The sequence below is a fragment of the Schistocerca piceifrons genome, chromosome 2, assembly GCF_021461385.2.
Source record: "Schistocerca piceifrons isolate TAMUIC-IGC-003096 chromosome 2, iqSchPice1.1, whole genome shotgun sequence".
Classification (NCBI taxonomy): Eukaryota; Metazoa; Arthropoda; class Insecta; order Orthoptera; family Acrididae; genus Schistocerca; species Schistocerca piceifrons.
In genome coordinates this window covers 313,280,386-313,299,071 of record NC_060139.1, presented here as the reverse complement: position 1 = coordinate 313,299,071, position 18,686 = coordinate 313,280,386, and the positions used below count along the sequence as shown (strand labels likewise).

Genomic DNA, 18,686 nt, shown 5'->3' with positions numbered 1-18,686 from the left:
TTTTTAATTACGGTTGCCCCAGATGGCCAGAAAACAAAATTGTGTTTTGCTAAAGACAGACCCCACCCAAAAACATATTATTATTCAACTATGGGCCCAATAGGTACAATCCATTAATGTCGCTTTTGATAGTTGGCGTTCCTTTGTGTTCAAATTTGTTTCATCCTTTCAGAATGATCTCTTTCTTTCATCAGACCATGATGTTCCAGTCCGTTTTCCAAATTCCCTCTGACCAACTTTCCAATCAAATATTTTTGCCTGAATGTTTTTCTGTCTGTAACATCTGCCCGAGTTACACTGGCTACTCTAAGATCCTTCTTAATCGCTGCAATTCATTTCATTGGCTCAGTTTCGGCCTTACGTTTTTTTTAGATTTCTATTATTAGTTATTCTTATGTTATATGTATAACTAAATATCAAAATTTCATGAAAATCTGAGATGAAGGATTACGAGTACTAGAATTATTGGGTGATTTGACATGGAATGACCTGCTTGTTATTTGTTTTGCATTTTGGTATTCCAGTTGATATGGGGTTATTTATTGATTTCATTTTTTTATTTGTAGCTCATTGCTGCTATTAGAGTTCACATATTGTCATTTGGAGATAGTGAGCGGAACTGTGTGGTGTAGTAGTAGTAGTAGTAGTAGTAGTAGTAAATTATGTATGCTGCAGCAGTTTTAGCACATAGACTTATCGTGATTACCAAGATGAAGTATTCATTTGTGTGGGGATTTAAAGCTTTCACAGTGGTTGGTTTATGCTGATTTCAGTTAGGTACTGCAATGTATTCAGGAACGTTCACCAGTTATGCAATGTATTAATTTGATTTATTCTGACTGAGATATTAATATGTCTCTTATGTTAAATTTTTTGTTACAGTTTCGTTGCAAGACACACATTTGAGAAAAGCCTTCAAAAGTTCTGTAGTGTTTGACCAGCAAGTGGTCTCTAGGGATACAATGCCCACTGCAATGATGGAAATGTACCAGCAATGCGACAAGCCGCCACCTTTAGACAAACTGAACCAATACAGGTATGTAGGGAAATATTCAGTTAATTTGATGTAATTAATTAAGCAATGTATTTTCACTGGATGGAGAAAAAAAGGAAGGTTAATTATTCAGCAGTGTGTGCAGTGTTTCTAACCTTCACTGTGTTTTGTTTCAAAATGATTTTTAACATTAATTTCATTAACAGTTTTATGCAAATACTTTCTAATTGATTGCCTTATTCCTACAGGGAGGACGGAAAAGATGGACTGAAATTCTACACAGATGCAAACTACTTCTTTGATTTGTGGCGACAGGAAATGCTGAAAGACACTGAACGTGTTATGCATGACCGTGGAAAAAAGGTGAAACCTTTTATTATTTTAGATTTGAAAGTTGCCCTTAATGAAACAGTATTTGCGTAACTATATTGTAATGAGTAACTGTACGTTTATTGAACTACTTGGTACAGGAAGTTTCAAACTACACAAAAATACAGTTTTTATAACAGTACCAGTGTTTTCAGTATTTATACTTGCATTTTAACTTGATAGGTTTCTCACCATTCTGGCTTAATAGTAAATACATATGATTAATTTTGTGCAATGAGCAGTGCCATGTGTGCACATACCAAATAATAATAATAATAATAATAATAATAATAATAATAATAATAATAATAATAGCAGAAGCGTATCTAATAAACACTAGTGAATAATTTTCTCACTTTTTTTGGCAGTTTGAGCTGTTGCTAGCAAACATGATGTGTGAGGCAAGTGCAATGTGTCTCCCTTTTATACGTGAGTGAGTGCTGCATGCAAAATTGGAGTTTGTGTGCACTTAACATTGTGGTTTTTGTGTGAATAAGTTTATACAGGGTGGTCAGAAACAGTCTTGAGAACTTGTAAGGATGTTGCAGGGTAGGTTGTGCTGAGAAATAATTATTTAGGAAAAAAACTTAATACATTACACCATTTCAGAGTTAATTAACATAGAAGATAGTCAGGCCATTGTATGTTTAAATTTAAGCAGGCTTCTAGGTGCAATTAGTGCAAGCTGCTCTCATAGCATTGATGATAGCGCATGAGGCTGCTCAGCATTTGGCTCAGGTTCGGTCCTTGCTACTGTCCCATGTCCAGGTTTTGTAATTACTCTTTAGTCTCATTTCCTAAAACTAAATGAGTAACATGTTCGGCGGCACTCCCACTTCGGCAGGCCTCTTGAGCTTGTGCACGCAGTGATCTGATTGGCTAACTTCAGTTGAAATTAACTCTGAAACAGTGCTCCATATCAAATGTTTTTCTTAATAATTATTTCTCAGCAGAACCCTGCTTGCAATATCCTTAAAAAAATTTCAGACTGTTTCTGACTGCCCTGTATAAAGTGTATAAAGGCAATTAAAGAGAATGTGTGCTTTAATGTAAAAGTCATATAAATTAAACAGAGTGATTTTATGAGAGTGAAATTAACAGTTTGTGTGGTAATCCAACTGAACTTTAAATTATTACATTTTTGTCTCCCATGCATTATTTATTTATTTGCCAAGTTGGATTTTTCATATAATTTATGTACATTGAAAGAGATATCAGAACAAAAAAATATACAATTTGTTTTAGAGACTTTTTAAGAAATAATACATATACCAGACAGACTAGTTAAGGTTGAAAGATATACCCTCTTCTTCCACATTTCCTTTGACATATGATCCTGCTAAAATAAACAAGCATGGTTTTTTCCCCAACCCAGAGGACAGCAGTTGTGCTGAGAATTAGTCAGACTGCATTTGTTAAGTTTTTAGTTTTCTACATAAGATTTTAATCTGGTATGTTTATCTCTTTGTTATTATTCTTCCATTCCATATTGTTTTATACTCAACAAAACTAGAAGTCAAACATTCGTGTGTTATTTAGCTTGTTGTTTAAACATATGTTGTACATCTGTATCTTAAATGTACATTATTTTCATGACAATTAAGACCTGTGAAACAAAGACTAAACTTAACCCCTATTGCAATTTTTGTGTCTGTGTTAACTAACTGGATGTTTTCTCACCTTTTAGCCTCACAGACCACGTGCAGAAGGTGGGGGTGGCAGACACAAGAAGAGGGTCCGCCAGCCCCACAACACAAGGGAGCGCCAGCTAATGATTGCTGTAGGCCATGGGGAATACATCATGCCGCAGACAATCTACCGGTCACCTCAGGTACTACATCAGTCCTTTCTGTGGGTTTGGTGTTCGTGATAATCCAGTTGGCATATTGTATGGAAAAGAATGGGATCTTTAGTGAAGACTTGGGCACACTGTGAAATAAAAGACTTGATATAGCAATGTGGTAAAGGAAAAAACGATTTTCCTTAGACGTGCATCCATAAAGTAAGTTTTCCACTTGTCCTACAGCTAGCAAACTGTGTTTTGCACAGACAGACAGCTTATAAGTGACACAGTAATAATGCGGCATGGCACATGTGCTTATGGAATATCCCGACACCTCAAGTAGCTTCGTGGCAGTAGTTAAAAATGGAGCTCATGACGTGTGTGGAATGTGATTGGCGATAAAGATTTTGAATGTGCAGAACATAGTGCCAGTGGAAATTAATCGTCAGCTGTACTGGTCTGTGAGCCTAACTTTATGAGCAAGCTGATGGTGTATAAGTGGTACTCACTTCGCAGCAAGTAGCCAAAATGTTCATGATAAGGAGACCAGCGGGAGGCCATCCATCGTTACAGGTGACCTTGTAGAGCTTGTGCAGTAAGGTAGCTGTGAGGTGTTTGATCATCCACCTTAAAGCTCTCAGATTGGATGGATGGAGCCTCTGTCCTTCTGAATACAAAGCCACTCTGTTTAAAACAGTGAAACCTCATTGTTGATCCCTAGTTTACAATATTGTTTTGGAAATACATTTGTCCACAGAGTTTCTTTTCGTGACTAGGTACAAATTTTAAAACATTATTTTTATTTGCAAGCTTTGTTACATTTTGACTTTGCCTATTACGGATGAAAAAGTAGTGTCCAGTAGAGGCATTATGACCTACAGGGTGTTTCAAAAATGACCGGTATATTTGAAAGGGCAATAAAAACTAAACGAGTAGCGATAGAAATACACTGTTTGTTGCAATATGCTTGGGACAACAGTACATTTTCAGGCGGACAAACTTTCGAAATTACAGTAGTTACAAATTTTCAACAACAGATGGCACTGCAAGTGATGTGAAAGATATAGAAGACAACGCAGTCTGTGGGTGTGCCATTCTGTACGTCGTCTTTCTGCTGTAAGCATGTGCTGTTCACAATATGCAAGTGTGCTGTAGACAACATGGTTTATTCCTTAGAACAGAGGATTTTTCTGGTGTTGGAATTCCACCGCCTAGAACACAGTGTTGTTGCAACAAGACGAAGTTTTCAACGGAGGTTTAATGTAACTAAAGGACCGAAAAGCGATACAATAAAGGATCTGTTTGAAAAATTTCAACAGACTGGGAACGTGACGGATGAACGTGCTGGAAAGGTAGGGCGACCGCGTACGGCAACCACAGAGGGCAACGCGCAGCTAGTGCAGCAGGTGATCCAACAGCGGCCTCGGGGTTTCCTTTCGTCGTGTTGCAGCTGCGGTCCAAATGACGCCAACGTCCACGTATCGTCTCATGCGCCAGAGTTTACACCTCTATCCATACAAAATTCAAACGCGGCAACCCCTCAGCGCCGCTACCATTGCTGCACGAGAGACATTCGCTAACGATATAGTGCACAGGATTGATGACGGCGATATGCATGTGGGCAGCATTTGGTTTACTGACGAAGCTTATTTTTACCTGGACGGCTTCGTCAATAAACAGAACTGGCGCATATGGGGAACCGAAAAGCCCCATGTTGCAGTCCCATCGTCCCTGCATCCTCAAAAAGTCCTGGTCTGGGCCACCATTTCTTCCAAAGGAATCATTGGCCCATTTTTCAGATCTGAAACGATTACTGCATCACGCTATCTGGCCATTCTTCGTGAATTTGTGGCAGTACAAACTGCCTCAGACGACACTGCGAACACCTCGTGGTTTATGCAAGATGGTGCCCGGCCACATCGCACGGCCGACGTCTTTAATTTCCTGAATGAATATTTCGATGATTGTGTGATTGCTTTGGGCTATCCGAAACATACAGGAGGTGGCGTGGATTGGCCTCCCTATTCGCCAGACATAAACCCCTGTGACTTCTTTCTGTGGGGACACTTGAAAGACCAGGTGTACCGCCAGAATCCAGAAACAATTGAACAGCTGAAGCAGTACATCTCATCTGCATGTGAAGCCATTCCGCCAGACACATTGTCAAAGGTTTCGGGTAATTTCATTCAGAGACTACGCCATATTATTGCTACGCATGGTGGATATGTGGAAAATATCATAGTATAGTGTTTCCCAGACCGCAACGCCATCTGTTGTTGCAAATTGTAACTACTGTAATTTCGAAAGTTTGTCTGCCTGAAAATGTACGGTTGTCTCAAGCATATAGCAACAAACGGTGTATTTCTATCGCTGCTCGTTTAGTTTTTATTGCCGTTTCAAATATACCGGTCATTTTTGAAACACCCTGTATGACAGTCATAGGGAGTTTAGCAGAGATTCCATAATCACACTAGGCATGTCTCTTTCCTTGTCCTTGTATAAAAGAGTGAGAGATGTTTTGAATTAAAAAGTCTTCCATTCAAAGAATTACAGATATGAAGGAAGAAAGGAAAGAGTGAATTTCAGCTATTTGTCACACAAGGAAAACGTTTGGAACTAATCAGATCATTGGATTGGTATGTTGACTTGGAATCTACAAAATGTATAATCCTTATGTGATATGGGAGAATTGCAACAAGTTGAGGAAAAAGAAAACTAGTTTGTACTGACGAGGCATTGGAAAAGTGAAGGGATAAAGTCCCAATTAAGTGGAGAGGTATATCCCTCAAGTATGACAATCTTTACAAGGCCTCACTTGTGTAGTACCAACTTAACAAAATTCATTATTTCCTTTTGAAATCATCCTACCCCTCCCACTTCCTGTTGTTACTGCCTCTTTTAGTGTATAACATAGTCATCTACAACCCTTTATAATTTTTGTAAAGTGTTCTCATTTCTTTCTTTTTCTTCTTCAAATTTCCCCTCCTCTTTCCTATTCTGACCTCTTAAAGTGATTGTCAAATCCCATGCTTGACTGGCATTTCATTGTTTATTTGAATATTGTCTTATTCTACCTGCACAGTTATTTTACTGCCCAAGCTTTAAAAAAATTACACTTCCTCCATACTCTACTTCTGTTTTTGTCTTCGACGAGCAAAACAAATAATATTAAAGTATTTGTTAACAGGATCAGAAAAATCTGCTGGTATCAGTTTTTAATAAAACAGTTGACCAAAAGTTTTTCTTTCAGAGGCTGTGCAGTCTATAATTCGCACGTCATTCGGGCAAAATCACCATGAGCATTGAAGCAATCATCCCACCGAAACACCAGATTGGTAAAACACTGTGTCATGCTGTATAAGAGGTGCCTGATGCACAGCCTCATTCAACAGGAATTGTCAACCTTTTGAGGCAATTTTAAGGGATCGAAGGTCTAATTATCACATGGGGGAGAGATTAGAACTGTAGGGGCAGGTGGTAGTGTCTCTCCTGCTTGAATTGGTCCGCAATGGGTATGGCTGGCCTCTCAGATGAGCCTGCATCCTGTCAAACCAAGACCAGCACGGAACTCAGGGAGTCATTCCACAGTGCTTGTTTTTGACAGGCATGTTGCCACATTCACGTTTTTCATTCAGTGAATGTCTGCTAGTGTTTGCCCTTCAGCACCCAAGAAAAGAATAACAGCATATTGGTACTGTTTGGACGCTGTTGGTAATAGGCACTAACCCATCACTATGTTGCATACATGCTACAGCTACAGCAACATCCTCAATTGGAAACTTGTTGATAACCCCTTATGCATTAATGGTTCCAGCTACTAATGTAAAAATTACATGATCCAAGAGTTCACCCCCACACAGCCATATGCCATATGTTGAACTCTTCGCTATATTCACTGGAAACAGATAGCAGAAGGCTACATCCAGCAAAGAAATGTATGAAACTGAGATTCAGCAAAACTTAGCCGATTATTTACAATGCTACAGATAGAACCAGTAATTGAAATACAACCGAAAAATCTTCGTTCACGCATTGGGGAAGAATATAAACATGGTCAAAAAAAACATTGACAGATGTTGTTTTCCACTTGCTATGGTGCAGAGTGCAGACATTATGAACTGGCAGTCAGTAGTGAGAGTAAACGAACTAGAACATGACCACCAGAGGGGAAAGGAGTGGTGCAGGGAAAGAAGCCCAGCTGCTGTGTGGCAGGGAATCCTGCCTGCACCCATGTTCTGCATTTGTGTGAAAGCAGAACTGACATATGGTCATAGGGATTGCCGATCCACTTTGATGTTGAGGATCGTAATTGAACACAATGATGATGTACCAGCAGAGTCTCTTTACTCATGTAAAAATAAGAAAATAATGAAAAGTGCACAACTCAAAGCATTTGGTGACGGCTGTAGCACAATTGCTTGCTGAGATTCACAGTGTTATAAATATTGAAATAGTTCAGGCCACACCTCTGCAGGTATTTGACACAACCACAGCTCAAAACACCTGCTACCTAAAACTTCCAAATTAGTGTCCAAATTTTACCAACTTTTGAACTCTTGCTAACAGACATGTTCCCTTGTTCTGAGAAGCTAGGTCCTATGTACTAAGTAGCATTAAGTGGCGTGTATCTTATCCAGACCATTCAACCACCCAATGTTGGTGTGGCACTAGAGCTTGGAACACACTGATACTTCATTGCATTTGGGCACTTATTATTTTGCAAACACCTTCAAATTATTATTTTTCCTAATTAGGCTTCGTCCTAAGATACGCAATATCAGTGACCAAATATTGCATAAGTTTTTGATATTGATATGCAGAAAATGCAACTATTTCAAACTATCTCTAATAAAATAGTTCATCTATGAAGTAGCGTCTGTTAAGCTTTTTCACAATGTTGCCTTTTGAAGCAGACTTTGCATCTTTGATAATATTTACCACAAAATGCAAATTTTTTTCAGGTTGCTAGTAATGACAGGAGCATGCGTAAAATTAAGAACTTTATGCTTCTGTCTATAATTTCATAACTACTGATTCTGCTTTTACAGCCATTGCCACCACAACACCAGCAGCAACAAATGCAGATAGTGGATGAGACTATGCTTGTGTCTGAGCCAAGACCGCCCAGGCCCAACAGCATTGAACTGAGGCGCACATACCCAGATGACGTCAACTCGTCACTTTACAATTCCACTGGTGTCTACAGTCCACGTCATGCACCTCCACCCCCACATAGTCCTACGGATCAATACTATCGGTTTGTTGCAGTCATTCTATCTTTTTTTAACCTTTTTCACAAGAGGTACTTGTATATATTTAGTGCTTTTGAAGTAAAGTGAGGTGTAACTAAAGCTACTGAATAATTTTGATAAGATGAAAATAATTGTTTTGAGTGTTGAAACTACATGTAGTTTTAATTTTGTATCTGAAATATTTTAGTGCCATCTCCTAATAATAAAAACTCTGTAGGGCTGATACATATTCTCTCACAAGACAGATAATGCTTATGAAATACTACCACCGTGCCAACAAATCATCATGTATGTAACATGCTTTGAGAGAACTGCCTACTTAAACTTGAAAACTTTTGAGGTGTTTGTTGAAATTTTGTGTAGTAATACTTGAAATAAGGGAAAGGTAAGCACTCGCCTATTGGGAGCAATTCATGGAGCACAGAACACCTAATGGAAATGAAGTTTTGGACTAACTTTTGGGATGAAAGCTAGTATGAATGCTGTTTCCTGTTACATATTTCTCTGCTTCACACATCAATCTGCTATAAATGAGTGGTTGCCTTTTCCCTTATTTTACGTATTACTTCGAGGAATTTCCACTACTGTCTTGCATAGTAGTGATAGATTGGAACTGGCTGATATTTATACAGAGACAAGCCATTGTACAACCATAGTCCTCAGTGCAGTTGACTTACAAGGAACAGTCGTAAGAAAATGATACAGACTGAAAAAGGAAGTAAACTGTTTATTGTTTCAAAAGTAATTGCTATAACTGTTAACACATGTATCCCACTGTGAGAGAAGATGATCGATACCTATATGGAAATAAGTTTGCGGTTGCCTGTGGAATCACATTCGTATCCGAGTGGACACCTCTTTGTCTGAAGCGAATAGACAGGCACAAGTTCATAGGAAACTTCTACGGTGTGTTGAAACAACCTTTGCAACATGTGGGTCCTCCAAGATGTTTTTGACTATGCTGCAGGAAGTTCACAGGGAAGCCCTTTCACATCCTCCATACAGTCTCAATTTCACCCCATGCGATTTCCATGTTTTTAATTTCCATATTTTTAGAGCCCTGAAGAAAGACATTCATTGCCATCCTGTCTCACAGTAGGATAAGTTAATTGACAGTGACAGAGATAACTTTTAAAATAATAAACAGTTTAGTTACTGTTTTCCCCACCTTGTGTTCTTTCTTTCTTTCTCCTCCTCCTCCTCCTCCTCCTCCTCCTCCTCCTCCTCCTCTATATACCCACCCCCCTTAGGCATTGATTTTGTATATCTCACTTTCTGCCATAGGCCATAGGATGGCAGACAGCGACTCCCAATCTAAACTTCATCACAATAGGAAACATTATTTCAGAGCCATGAATGAATGGCTAAGACCCACTGCTACCTGGATTGGAATGTAATAAATTCAAGGTGGTTGTGCTGTATAATGGGGTTCAATTATATCCGTTAGCACCAAAAATATGTAACAGAAAACATTAAACTAACAGTGAGTAAGTTAATTAGTTTTATGTTGCATGCATAATTTGCACAATAAACTGTAATGATTTGGATGAGTAGCTTTACATTCACATTGCAAAGTAATGGCTACATGCTGAACATTTATAAGGGTGGTTAAAAAAAAAAAAAAAATCTGCAGATGTGAGTTAGGAATTCGTATGCACCACATTTTACACATTACAATAATAGAAGAATTTCTATGGAATAGGAGTTGTTCTCCAATTTGAAAACAAATTTTACTTTGCTGTCTGTCAGGCACTTTATATCACTCAATAAGTTACCAGAAATTTTAGTTGCAGCAATGTGCACCCATTTTTATGCTAAAGATAATCTTACTGTGAATGTCATTTTTTCCTTCTGGTATTGTAATTATGTACATCATTGTTCCTTCTGAACTGTAGTGGATTATTACATTTATTTACAATAGACTTCCTGAGGCTATGAATATACTGTGAGGCTGTACTCACAATGGCCAACTCCTTAAAATGATGTCTAAAAGATGATTTTGAGTGAGCACCACACATTCTCCTTACAGCAGGTTTTTTGCAGTAAAGACTTTCTTTGTTTAAGATGAGATATCCCACAACATTATCCCATATAATATTAAATATGCAAAGCTTGTCAACTTACGGATATGTCTTTCCCCAAAATTGGCATTGATTCGGATTTTGAAGTTTCTATCCTGTTTATTATTTCCTTCCAATGTGTTACACTTACCATTGGTTGTAGTGTCTTTACACGTGCAGAACTGGGTAAGTTGTGCCTTTCTACAATTGAGGCTGAAACCATTTGCAAAAAACCAATCAGTTACACTCGTAAGAACATTGTTTACCAACCGTTCTGTTGCTGTATGTATGCTTGGATTGATCACAGTACTAGTGTAATCTGCAAAATGGACAAATTCTGCTTGTTGTATATTAGATTGAAGATAATTGACACATATGAGGATCAAGAGCTGACCTAAGATTGAGTCTTGGAGAGCCTCATAGATGATTCCTCCCCACTCAGAATAATGTTCCCGGACTACACTGGTTCAATTACTAAGTGCAACACAACTTTCTGCGTTCTTTTGGTTAGATATGACAGTACACCATTAATCCCACAAAACTTCAGTTTATCTAGGAAAATATTGTGATCTTTTCAGCCAAATGCCCTAGGTAGGTCATCAAAAATACGCAATACAACTATATAGTTGTTTAATGCTTTAAAGTTTAGGCATTAAGTGGGCATAGTTTGTCTAATCATTGGTGGTGGTGGTGGTGGTGGTGGTGGTGGTGGTGGTGGTGCAATGCATAGTCATAATTTTTAATCACTACTTCAAAAAATTATTACATAATTAACACTTTGTCTACCGGCAACACCGCAGTGGTGTTGTGTGCTTAGTATCGTTCAGTGGCTGGCGACACCACTTCAGTATCTTTTTCATTCTGTTGGTGTTTTGTTTAGGTAACAATAAGTTACACACGTTAACAAGTTTTTTGTTTTTGTAAGTACTTGTGCGCTTTCATCATGGCAGACGAAAGAGACAATAAGATTATTTACGATGAATGCGTGGACATCTTGTCGGACGTTCCGGACGACTTCGCCGATTGCGAAGAAGACATTGGATATCAAAAAAGTGAACGTGAAACAGAATCGCTGGAGGATAGTGAAATACGTCCAAGGAGAATACAGTAAACGCTACGGTTGCCAACTGATTCAGATGAACCAGATGAAAAAGGCAGACTATGACTTACTGAGGCTCAGTAATAAATTTGAAGGATCTCCGGGTCCATGCATATTTCCCAAAGATACACAGAGCATCGTGGATATGGTAGAATTGTATATTGAGAACAATCTATTTGAATATATTAGCAATGAGACCAACAAGTATTACAGTCAAAATTGCAATAGAAGGAAACTGGATTTAAAAATGCCAAATTTGTTGATGTTACGGGACCCGAACTTAGAAAATGGGTTAGGCTTGCTATCCTTATGGGAATTGGAAAAAAAAAAGCAAGGGTTGATGATTACTGGTCAACGAATCCATTGATTGACACACTGATATTTCACAAAATGATATCTCACAACCGATTCAGACAAATATTATCATGTTTACATTTTTCTGACAACAGCAATAAACCGGATAATGCCGACTGGCTTTTCAAAGTGAAATTCGTACTTGATTGTTTTTCCAAAAAATTTAAAGAAACGTTTAATCTAAGTTGAAACATCTCAGTTGATGGAGGAATGATACCATGGCATGGACAGTTAAATTTTAAAGTTTACAATCTGTCAAAAATTATGAAATTTGGCATACTCATTTTGATGCTGTGTGATTAGAGCATGTGATAAATTTCCTCATTAAAGATATATGCCGGCACTGGACAACATCTAGCAGAAACAATGATGGAACTATTGATACCTTCTTATGCAAAGTGGCATCACCTGTACATGGATAATTATAACAACGGTGTAGAACTTGCAGGGAAGTTACTTGAAAAGCAAATTCGAGTTTGTGGAACGATTCTGCGAAATAGAGGATTTCCGGAAAAATTAAAGTGCGCAAAAGTGTGTGTGTTTGAAGCTTGTCATCAACAGAAAGGTGACAAGTGGCCGGCAACAAACCAAGTAATCCGAATTCGTGCTGCTGGTCCCAAGCGAATAAATTTGTACTAGACATGTGGATGGCAAAGTCGGAACTTTTACAGGTACATAGGTGAAGTCTTCGTACATATGTGCAGTCTGTGAGCTGCAATGCCATAGGTTGCCACTAGGAGAGCAAAACAAAATAGTGCTGCCCATTGAAGAAAAATTGTAATGTATCATAATTCACTTTTGGCAGCAGTGGAAATGTTGCAGTTGTCTGGCCAATGCAGACAGTCAAAGAAGTTGTCTGAATTGGCCTGACACAGCTACAACATTTCCACTGCTGCCAAATGTGGGAATTATCGAATGGTACTCCACATTATCGAAGGGCAGTGCCATTTTGTTTTGGCTTCTTTAGTGGTGTGCTATGGCTTTGTGGCTATGGATTTCAGTATGTACCAGGACTGCATTTGTCTAACTACAAATAAAAAAAACTAACTGCGTAACTTTATTTTAAAAGGCGATAGTTAAAATTTTGACTGCCCTGTGTATTTGTTTTAATTATTTTTATTATTATGTAGATTGTTTCAGGAGAGTGTGGTTTTTACAAAATTGAGACTAACCATTCTTGTTGAAGGAAAAACATATTTCTTTTGAGAGTTTTTCTACAAGATTTAAACTGTGGTACTGAATATCTCATTCACACATAAATGTGAGTTAAGCCACAATGATGGCTTCTCAGGCAGTCAGATGTGTTGTTACAGTTAAGAAAAAATTAAAATCACAAGCAGTAATAGTAGTAAAAATTAGCAGTGGTAAAAGTAGTAAAGTTTTTGTCAAAATGAAGACAGTCTCTGAAAAATATCAGAATTAGTTTTTTATCGGTATGACCATCGTCTCTGTCCCATATGTAGCTAACCATTACTCATCAAAGGCACCTTCTCAAATTGGCATCACTGATTTTAATTTTCTGATTAAATTAAATGGAATTTGTGTCATGACAATTATTGAATGCATAAATGTTAATTAGCAATAATGAACCCAGAAAAGACATATCTCCAATCCAAATGTCCATCCCAAGTATAAAAGTAGCTGTTACATGGCAATTTAATCATGGTATGGAATCCCCCTCCCCTTTCTCTTTCTTCTGTTTCACTTCAAACACCAAATACACAGAAACTGAGGGCTTAGATTGTGGGTAGTCCACCTACTCATTTTGAAACTTGGTCATGTCATTAGTAAATGGAGAAAAAGTTAGCATTTAGCATTTTAAATTTCACAAAGAGCTAGTCATTTATTTTTTTGAATTCCTAAAACTTGAAAGGATGGATTTCTATGTGCTTAAATTTTCAGTGAACAAAGTCAAAGTCCTTAAAAATTGCAGCCTTTTTGTTTGACAATGGATAATTGAACAGACTTTCATCTATCATAAAATCAATATTTGCAACCCTGATACTTAGATTCTGTACATTGACTATCATTCATAGTAAATAAGCACTGATGGAACATTTATAATTGGAGATCCCATTCACAGAGAGAGAGAGTTGCGCTGCATCCCTTTTTGTTGTGTCACTTGTTTGCTATAATTGATAATACTGAACTTACATTACTGTATTCCATTTACATAAAGCAGATTCATTTATGTCAGACAGTTACAGAAGTTAATAAATTTTTTTATATGCATAGTGTTATTCTGGCACTGAATATTCCATAGCCCCTTTCATAATGGAAAATAAGATTGTCGTTATCAATGTTTGTGGAATTCTAGTTGTTCCTGTTCATGAAAACTTCACTTCTTACATTGCATTAGTAACCTAACTTTCTTTTACAGACCAAATTATGTTGGAGGATATGATGAAGCAACGTACCAACAGCACTACGCACAAGGGCAGACGTTGTCCAATGAAGGCTATCCAACTCCCAACAATCACACCCCTAGCCGTAGCAATGGCCCTAGAGGGGTGTCTCAGAGGCCATCAGTGCCTCCACCAGCACCACCAAGCAACAATTCTAGCAACAGGTACCATTCAGGATTCACTTACAACGTATAGATGCTGACACTCGCAGTACTCATTTACTCCCTTCACAGTATTCATTTTCCTTGTTAGCTTTTTGCTTTTTAACTTAAAGGTAATATGAGAATCTGATTGTCCAAGTGGTTTCTTCTTCTTCTTTTCCCAGCATTCAGTAAAACACACACACACACACACACACACACACACACACACACACACACACACATTCTCATATCCTTAGCCCCCTAACCCCCCCCCCCCCCCCTCTCTCTCTCTCTGACACACACACACACACACAGTGTGTGTCTGTCTGTCGCAACACACAAACTATTGGGTGAGTTGTCACCTTTATTTTACTCCTAAATGTTGTTGATTTCAAGTAAAGAGCATCTTTCTATTAGAAACTTCAGTGCTTCAATGGATAAGACCACTGTCAGTGGGTGCCCTGAAGAGATATTGTGCCAAGAGTAGCAGCAAAAACATAAGTGGTTGCAAGACAATGAAACATTAAAAAATGACCAGTGGTTCGCGTTCTAAACATCACTGCCAAATCTGTAACCTTACCCAGCTGGTACTCAACTCTTGTCAACCACAATTTTTGCATGCTAGCTTCTTTCCCATTCCATTTCACATGCTCATTTCTTCCTTTGTCCTTCGAATTCAGTTTCTCTTTCTTTCTATTTTGCTTCCCTCATGCATTTGTACCTTCCTTATCTTTCCTTTTATTTTTTAAATTCTTCTTCTTCTTCTTCTTCTTCTTCTCACTATTCATTGGTTCACTCATTTTTACAAAGCATTGACATAATAATAGTTTAAACAGCAAGTTATTTTATTATTCTTTGACATTATCAATGGGAAGATACGTGTTGTGTTGATTTAAATTATGTGGATAAAAATCCTAAATACACATCTATACAGATATTATGCAATCAATCATCCAGTGCGTGGCAGAGGGTACCCCGTACCTGTACAGGTTCCTGTTCCATTCATAAATAAGACAAAAGAAAAATGACCGACTATATGCCTCCTTATGAGCTCTAATTTCTCGCATCTTATCTTTGTGGTCCTTAAGCACAGTGTTTGTTTGGAGGTGGCAGAATCGTTCTGCAGTCAGCTTCAAATGACAGTTCTTAAAATTTTCTCAGTCGTGTTCCTCGCAAAGAATGCCACCTTGGTTCCAGAGATGCCACAACTGTAAGACTACACGACATAGTCACAATTATTAGTAGTCATTAGTAGTATGTACTACAGTTATTAGTGATAACTGACTTGAATGAAAGTTTACGTAGCAGAATGGTGGGGGGAGGAGGGTGTCAAATTATAACTAACTTATATGGAATTTTTTTTTCGAATTAACCCTGCAAAAAACCCTCCTAACTATTGTACAGGTGTTCAGTAAAACTGCCCAATGTTCTTTGCAACAGAGTGAAGGATACAGATTTAGGTCCATAAGTTCTACAGTCTGTTTTGGGATAGAGCTTGTGTCTGATATTAACACACAGATGTCGTTTGTGGATTTATGTTTACATACAACTAGCACACACATCTGCGGTCCCACAGAACTGAAACCACACTGCGAGCAGCATCACCAGTGCATGATGGGAGTGGCGACTGGGTGGGGGCAAGGAGGAGGCTGGGGCGGGGAGGGAAAGGGATAGTATGGTGGGAGTGGCGTACAGTGAAGTGTTGCAGTTTAGATGGAGGGCAGGAGAGAAGGTGCGGAGGGGGGAGGGGCTCAGTAGCGGAAAGGAGAAAAATAAAAATAAATTAAAAGACTGGGTGTGGCAGTGAAATGACGGCTGTGTAGTGCTGGAATGGGAACTGGGAGGGGGCTGGATGGGTGAGGACAGTGACTAATGAAGGTTGAGGCCCTGAGGGCTATGGGAACTTAAGATGTATTGCAGGGAACTTTCCCACTTGCGCAATTCAGAAAAGCTGGTGTTAGTGGGAAGGATCCATATGACACAGGCTGTGAAGCAGTCATTGAGATGATGGGTATCATGTTTGGTACCGTGTTCAGCAACAGGGTGGTCCACTTGTTTTTTGGCCACAGTTTGTCGGTGACCATTCATGCGATCAGACAGCTTGTTGGTTGTCATGCCTACATAGAATGCAGCGCTGTGGTTGCACCTTAGCTTGTAAATCACGTGACTGGTTTCACAGATAGCCCTGCCTTTGATGATGTAGGTGATATTAGTGACCAGACTGGAGTAGGTGGTGGTAGGAGGATGTATGGGACAGGTCTTGCATCTAGGTCTATTACAGGGGTATGAGCCAGGAGGTAAGGGATTGGGAGCAGGGGTTGTGAAAGGATGGACGAGTATATTGTGTAGGTTCGATGGACAGTGGAATACCACGATAGGAGGGGTGGGAAGGATAGTGGGCAGGACATTTCTCATTTCAGGGTATGAAGAGAGGTAATTGAAACCCTGGTGGAGAATGTAATTGCTCCAGTCTCGGACGGTACTGAGTTATGAGGGGAATGCTCCTCTGTGGCCGGACTGTGGGACTTTGGGAGGTGGTGGGAGACTGGAAAGATACGGCATGGGAGATTTGTTTCTGTACAAGGATGGGAGGATAATTATGGTCAGTGAAGGCTTCAGTGAGACCATGGTGTATTTTGAGAGGGACTGCTCGTCACTGCAGATGCGATGACGACGGTTGGCTAGGCTGTACGGAAGGGACTTCTTGGTATGGAATGGGTGGCAGCTGTCGAAGTGGAGGTATTGCTGGTGGTTAGTAGGTTTGATATGGACGGAGGTACTGATGTAGCCATCTCTGAGGTGGTCAACATCTAGGAAGGTGGCTTGTTGGGTTGACTAGGACCAGGTGTAGCCAATGGGGGAGAAGTTGTTGAGGTTCTGGAGGAATGTGAATAAGGTGTCCTCACCTTCAATCCAGATAGCAAAGATGTCATCAGTGAATCTGAACCAGGTGAGGGGTTTAGGATTCTGGGTAAGCTAGATGGCCCATGAATAGGTTAGCGTAGGATGGTGCCGTGCAGGTGCCTATAGCCGTACCGCAGATTTGTTTGTAGGTAATGCCTTCAAAGGAGAAGTAATTGGAGGTGAGGATATAGTTGGCCATGGAGACAAGGAAGGAGGTTGTTGGTTTGGAATCCATAGGGCATCTAGAAAGGTAGTGTTCAATAGTCGTAAGGCCATGGGCATTAGGAATGTTAGTGTACAGGGAGGTGGCATCAGTAGTGACAAGCAGGGCACTGTGTGGTATAGGGACAGGAGCTGTGGAGAGTCGGTCAAAGAAATGGTTGGTATTTTTTATATAGGAGGATAGGTTCCGGGTAATGGGTTGAAGGTGTTGGTCTATGAGAGCAGAGATTCTCTCAGTGGGGACACAGTAACCGGCCACAATGGGGCATCCTGGGTGGTTGGGTTTATGGACTTTCGGAAACATGTAGAAGGTGGGAGAGTGTGGAGTGGTTGTGTGTGTGTGTGTGTGTGTGTGTGTGTGTGTGTGTGTGTGTGTGTGTGTGTGTGCTGACAGAGGCCTTAATGGCCAAAAGCTATAATTGTGTGAATCTTTTTGTTGTGCCTGTCGTTACTCAGCATCTCCGCTATATAGTGAGTACCAACTTTCCTTCTCTGATACTGTTACATTCCATCCTGGGTTTTCCATTGTTTCGTTCTAGTTAGGGTTTTACATCCAGTGGATGGACGGTCACGCACAACAAGCACATTCACATCATAGAGCATTGCAAATCATTTGGTCATAAAAACCATCATATCTCGTAAATGATTCAGAGCATTGATATTTATTTATTTATTTTTTGAGACATGGAAGTAACCATTCAACAGCAGAGAGTGATCAGCAGCTCTGGACGCTCACAGGCGTCCATAGTACTGTAGGAAAACGCACATGGCACTTGTACACATGTCCACAGCACCTGGGAAATGTCATAGCAGGATGTGTGTATTCACCCACAACAAAGAAATGTGGCGCACACACACAGACACACAGACACAGAGAGAGAGAGAGAGAGAGAGAGAGAGAGTTTTGTGTAAAATCGTCAAAGTTTACTTGTCATTCTTTTTATGAAGTTAGAAGAGAGATGGCTCATACTGTGACATAGCCTGATCACTTGAAGAAAATAACGTCAGTGTGGGGAGAGATGGGATGTGAAGAGAATGATATGGTGGTTGGTGGTCGGTTGTACTGGTCCTTGAACTTTAATGCATCCACGGCACCTGCAT

General features: G+C 39.4%; 1 protein-coding gene across 2 annotated transcripts in view; it reads left to right on the top strand.

Moving 5' to 3' along the window:
• The window catches only part of LOC124776459 (wiskott-Aldrich syndrome protein family member 3), a 284,918-nt gene that overhangs the window by 244,840 nt on the left and 21,392 nt on the right, over positions 1-18,686 (top strand). The window contains exons 4-9 of one of the 2 annotated variants that reach the window (XM_047251467.1): positions 883-1,036; positions 1,243-1,357; positions 1,732-1,764; positions 3,051-3,194; positions 8,195-8,403; positions 14,292-14,480. In XM_047251467.1, the coding sequence (XP_047107423.1) occupies positions 883-1,036; positions 1,243-1,357; positions 1,732-1,764; positions 3,051-3,194; positions 8,195-8,403; positions 14,292-14,480 (844 nt within the window). The remainder of the gene's footprint in view (positions 1-882; positions 1,037-1,242; positions 1,358-1,731; positions 1,765-3,050; positions 3,195-8,194; positions 8,404-14,291; positions 14,481-18,686) is intronic. The other variant, XM_047251468.1, reaches the window with a different exon arrangement.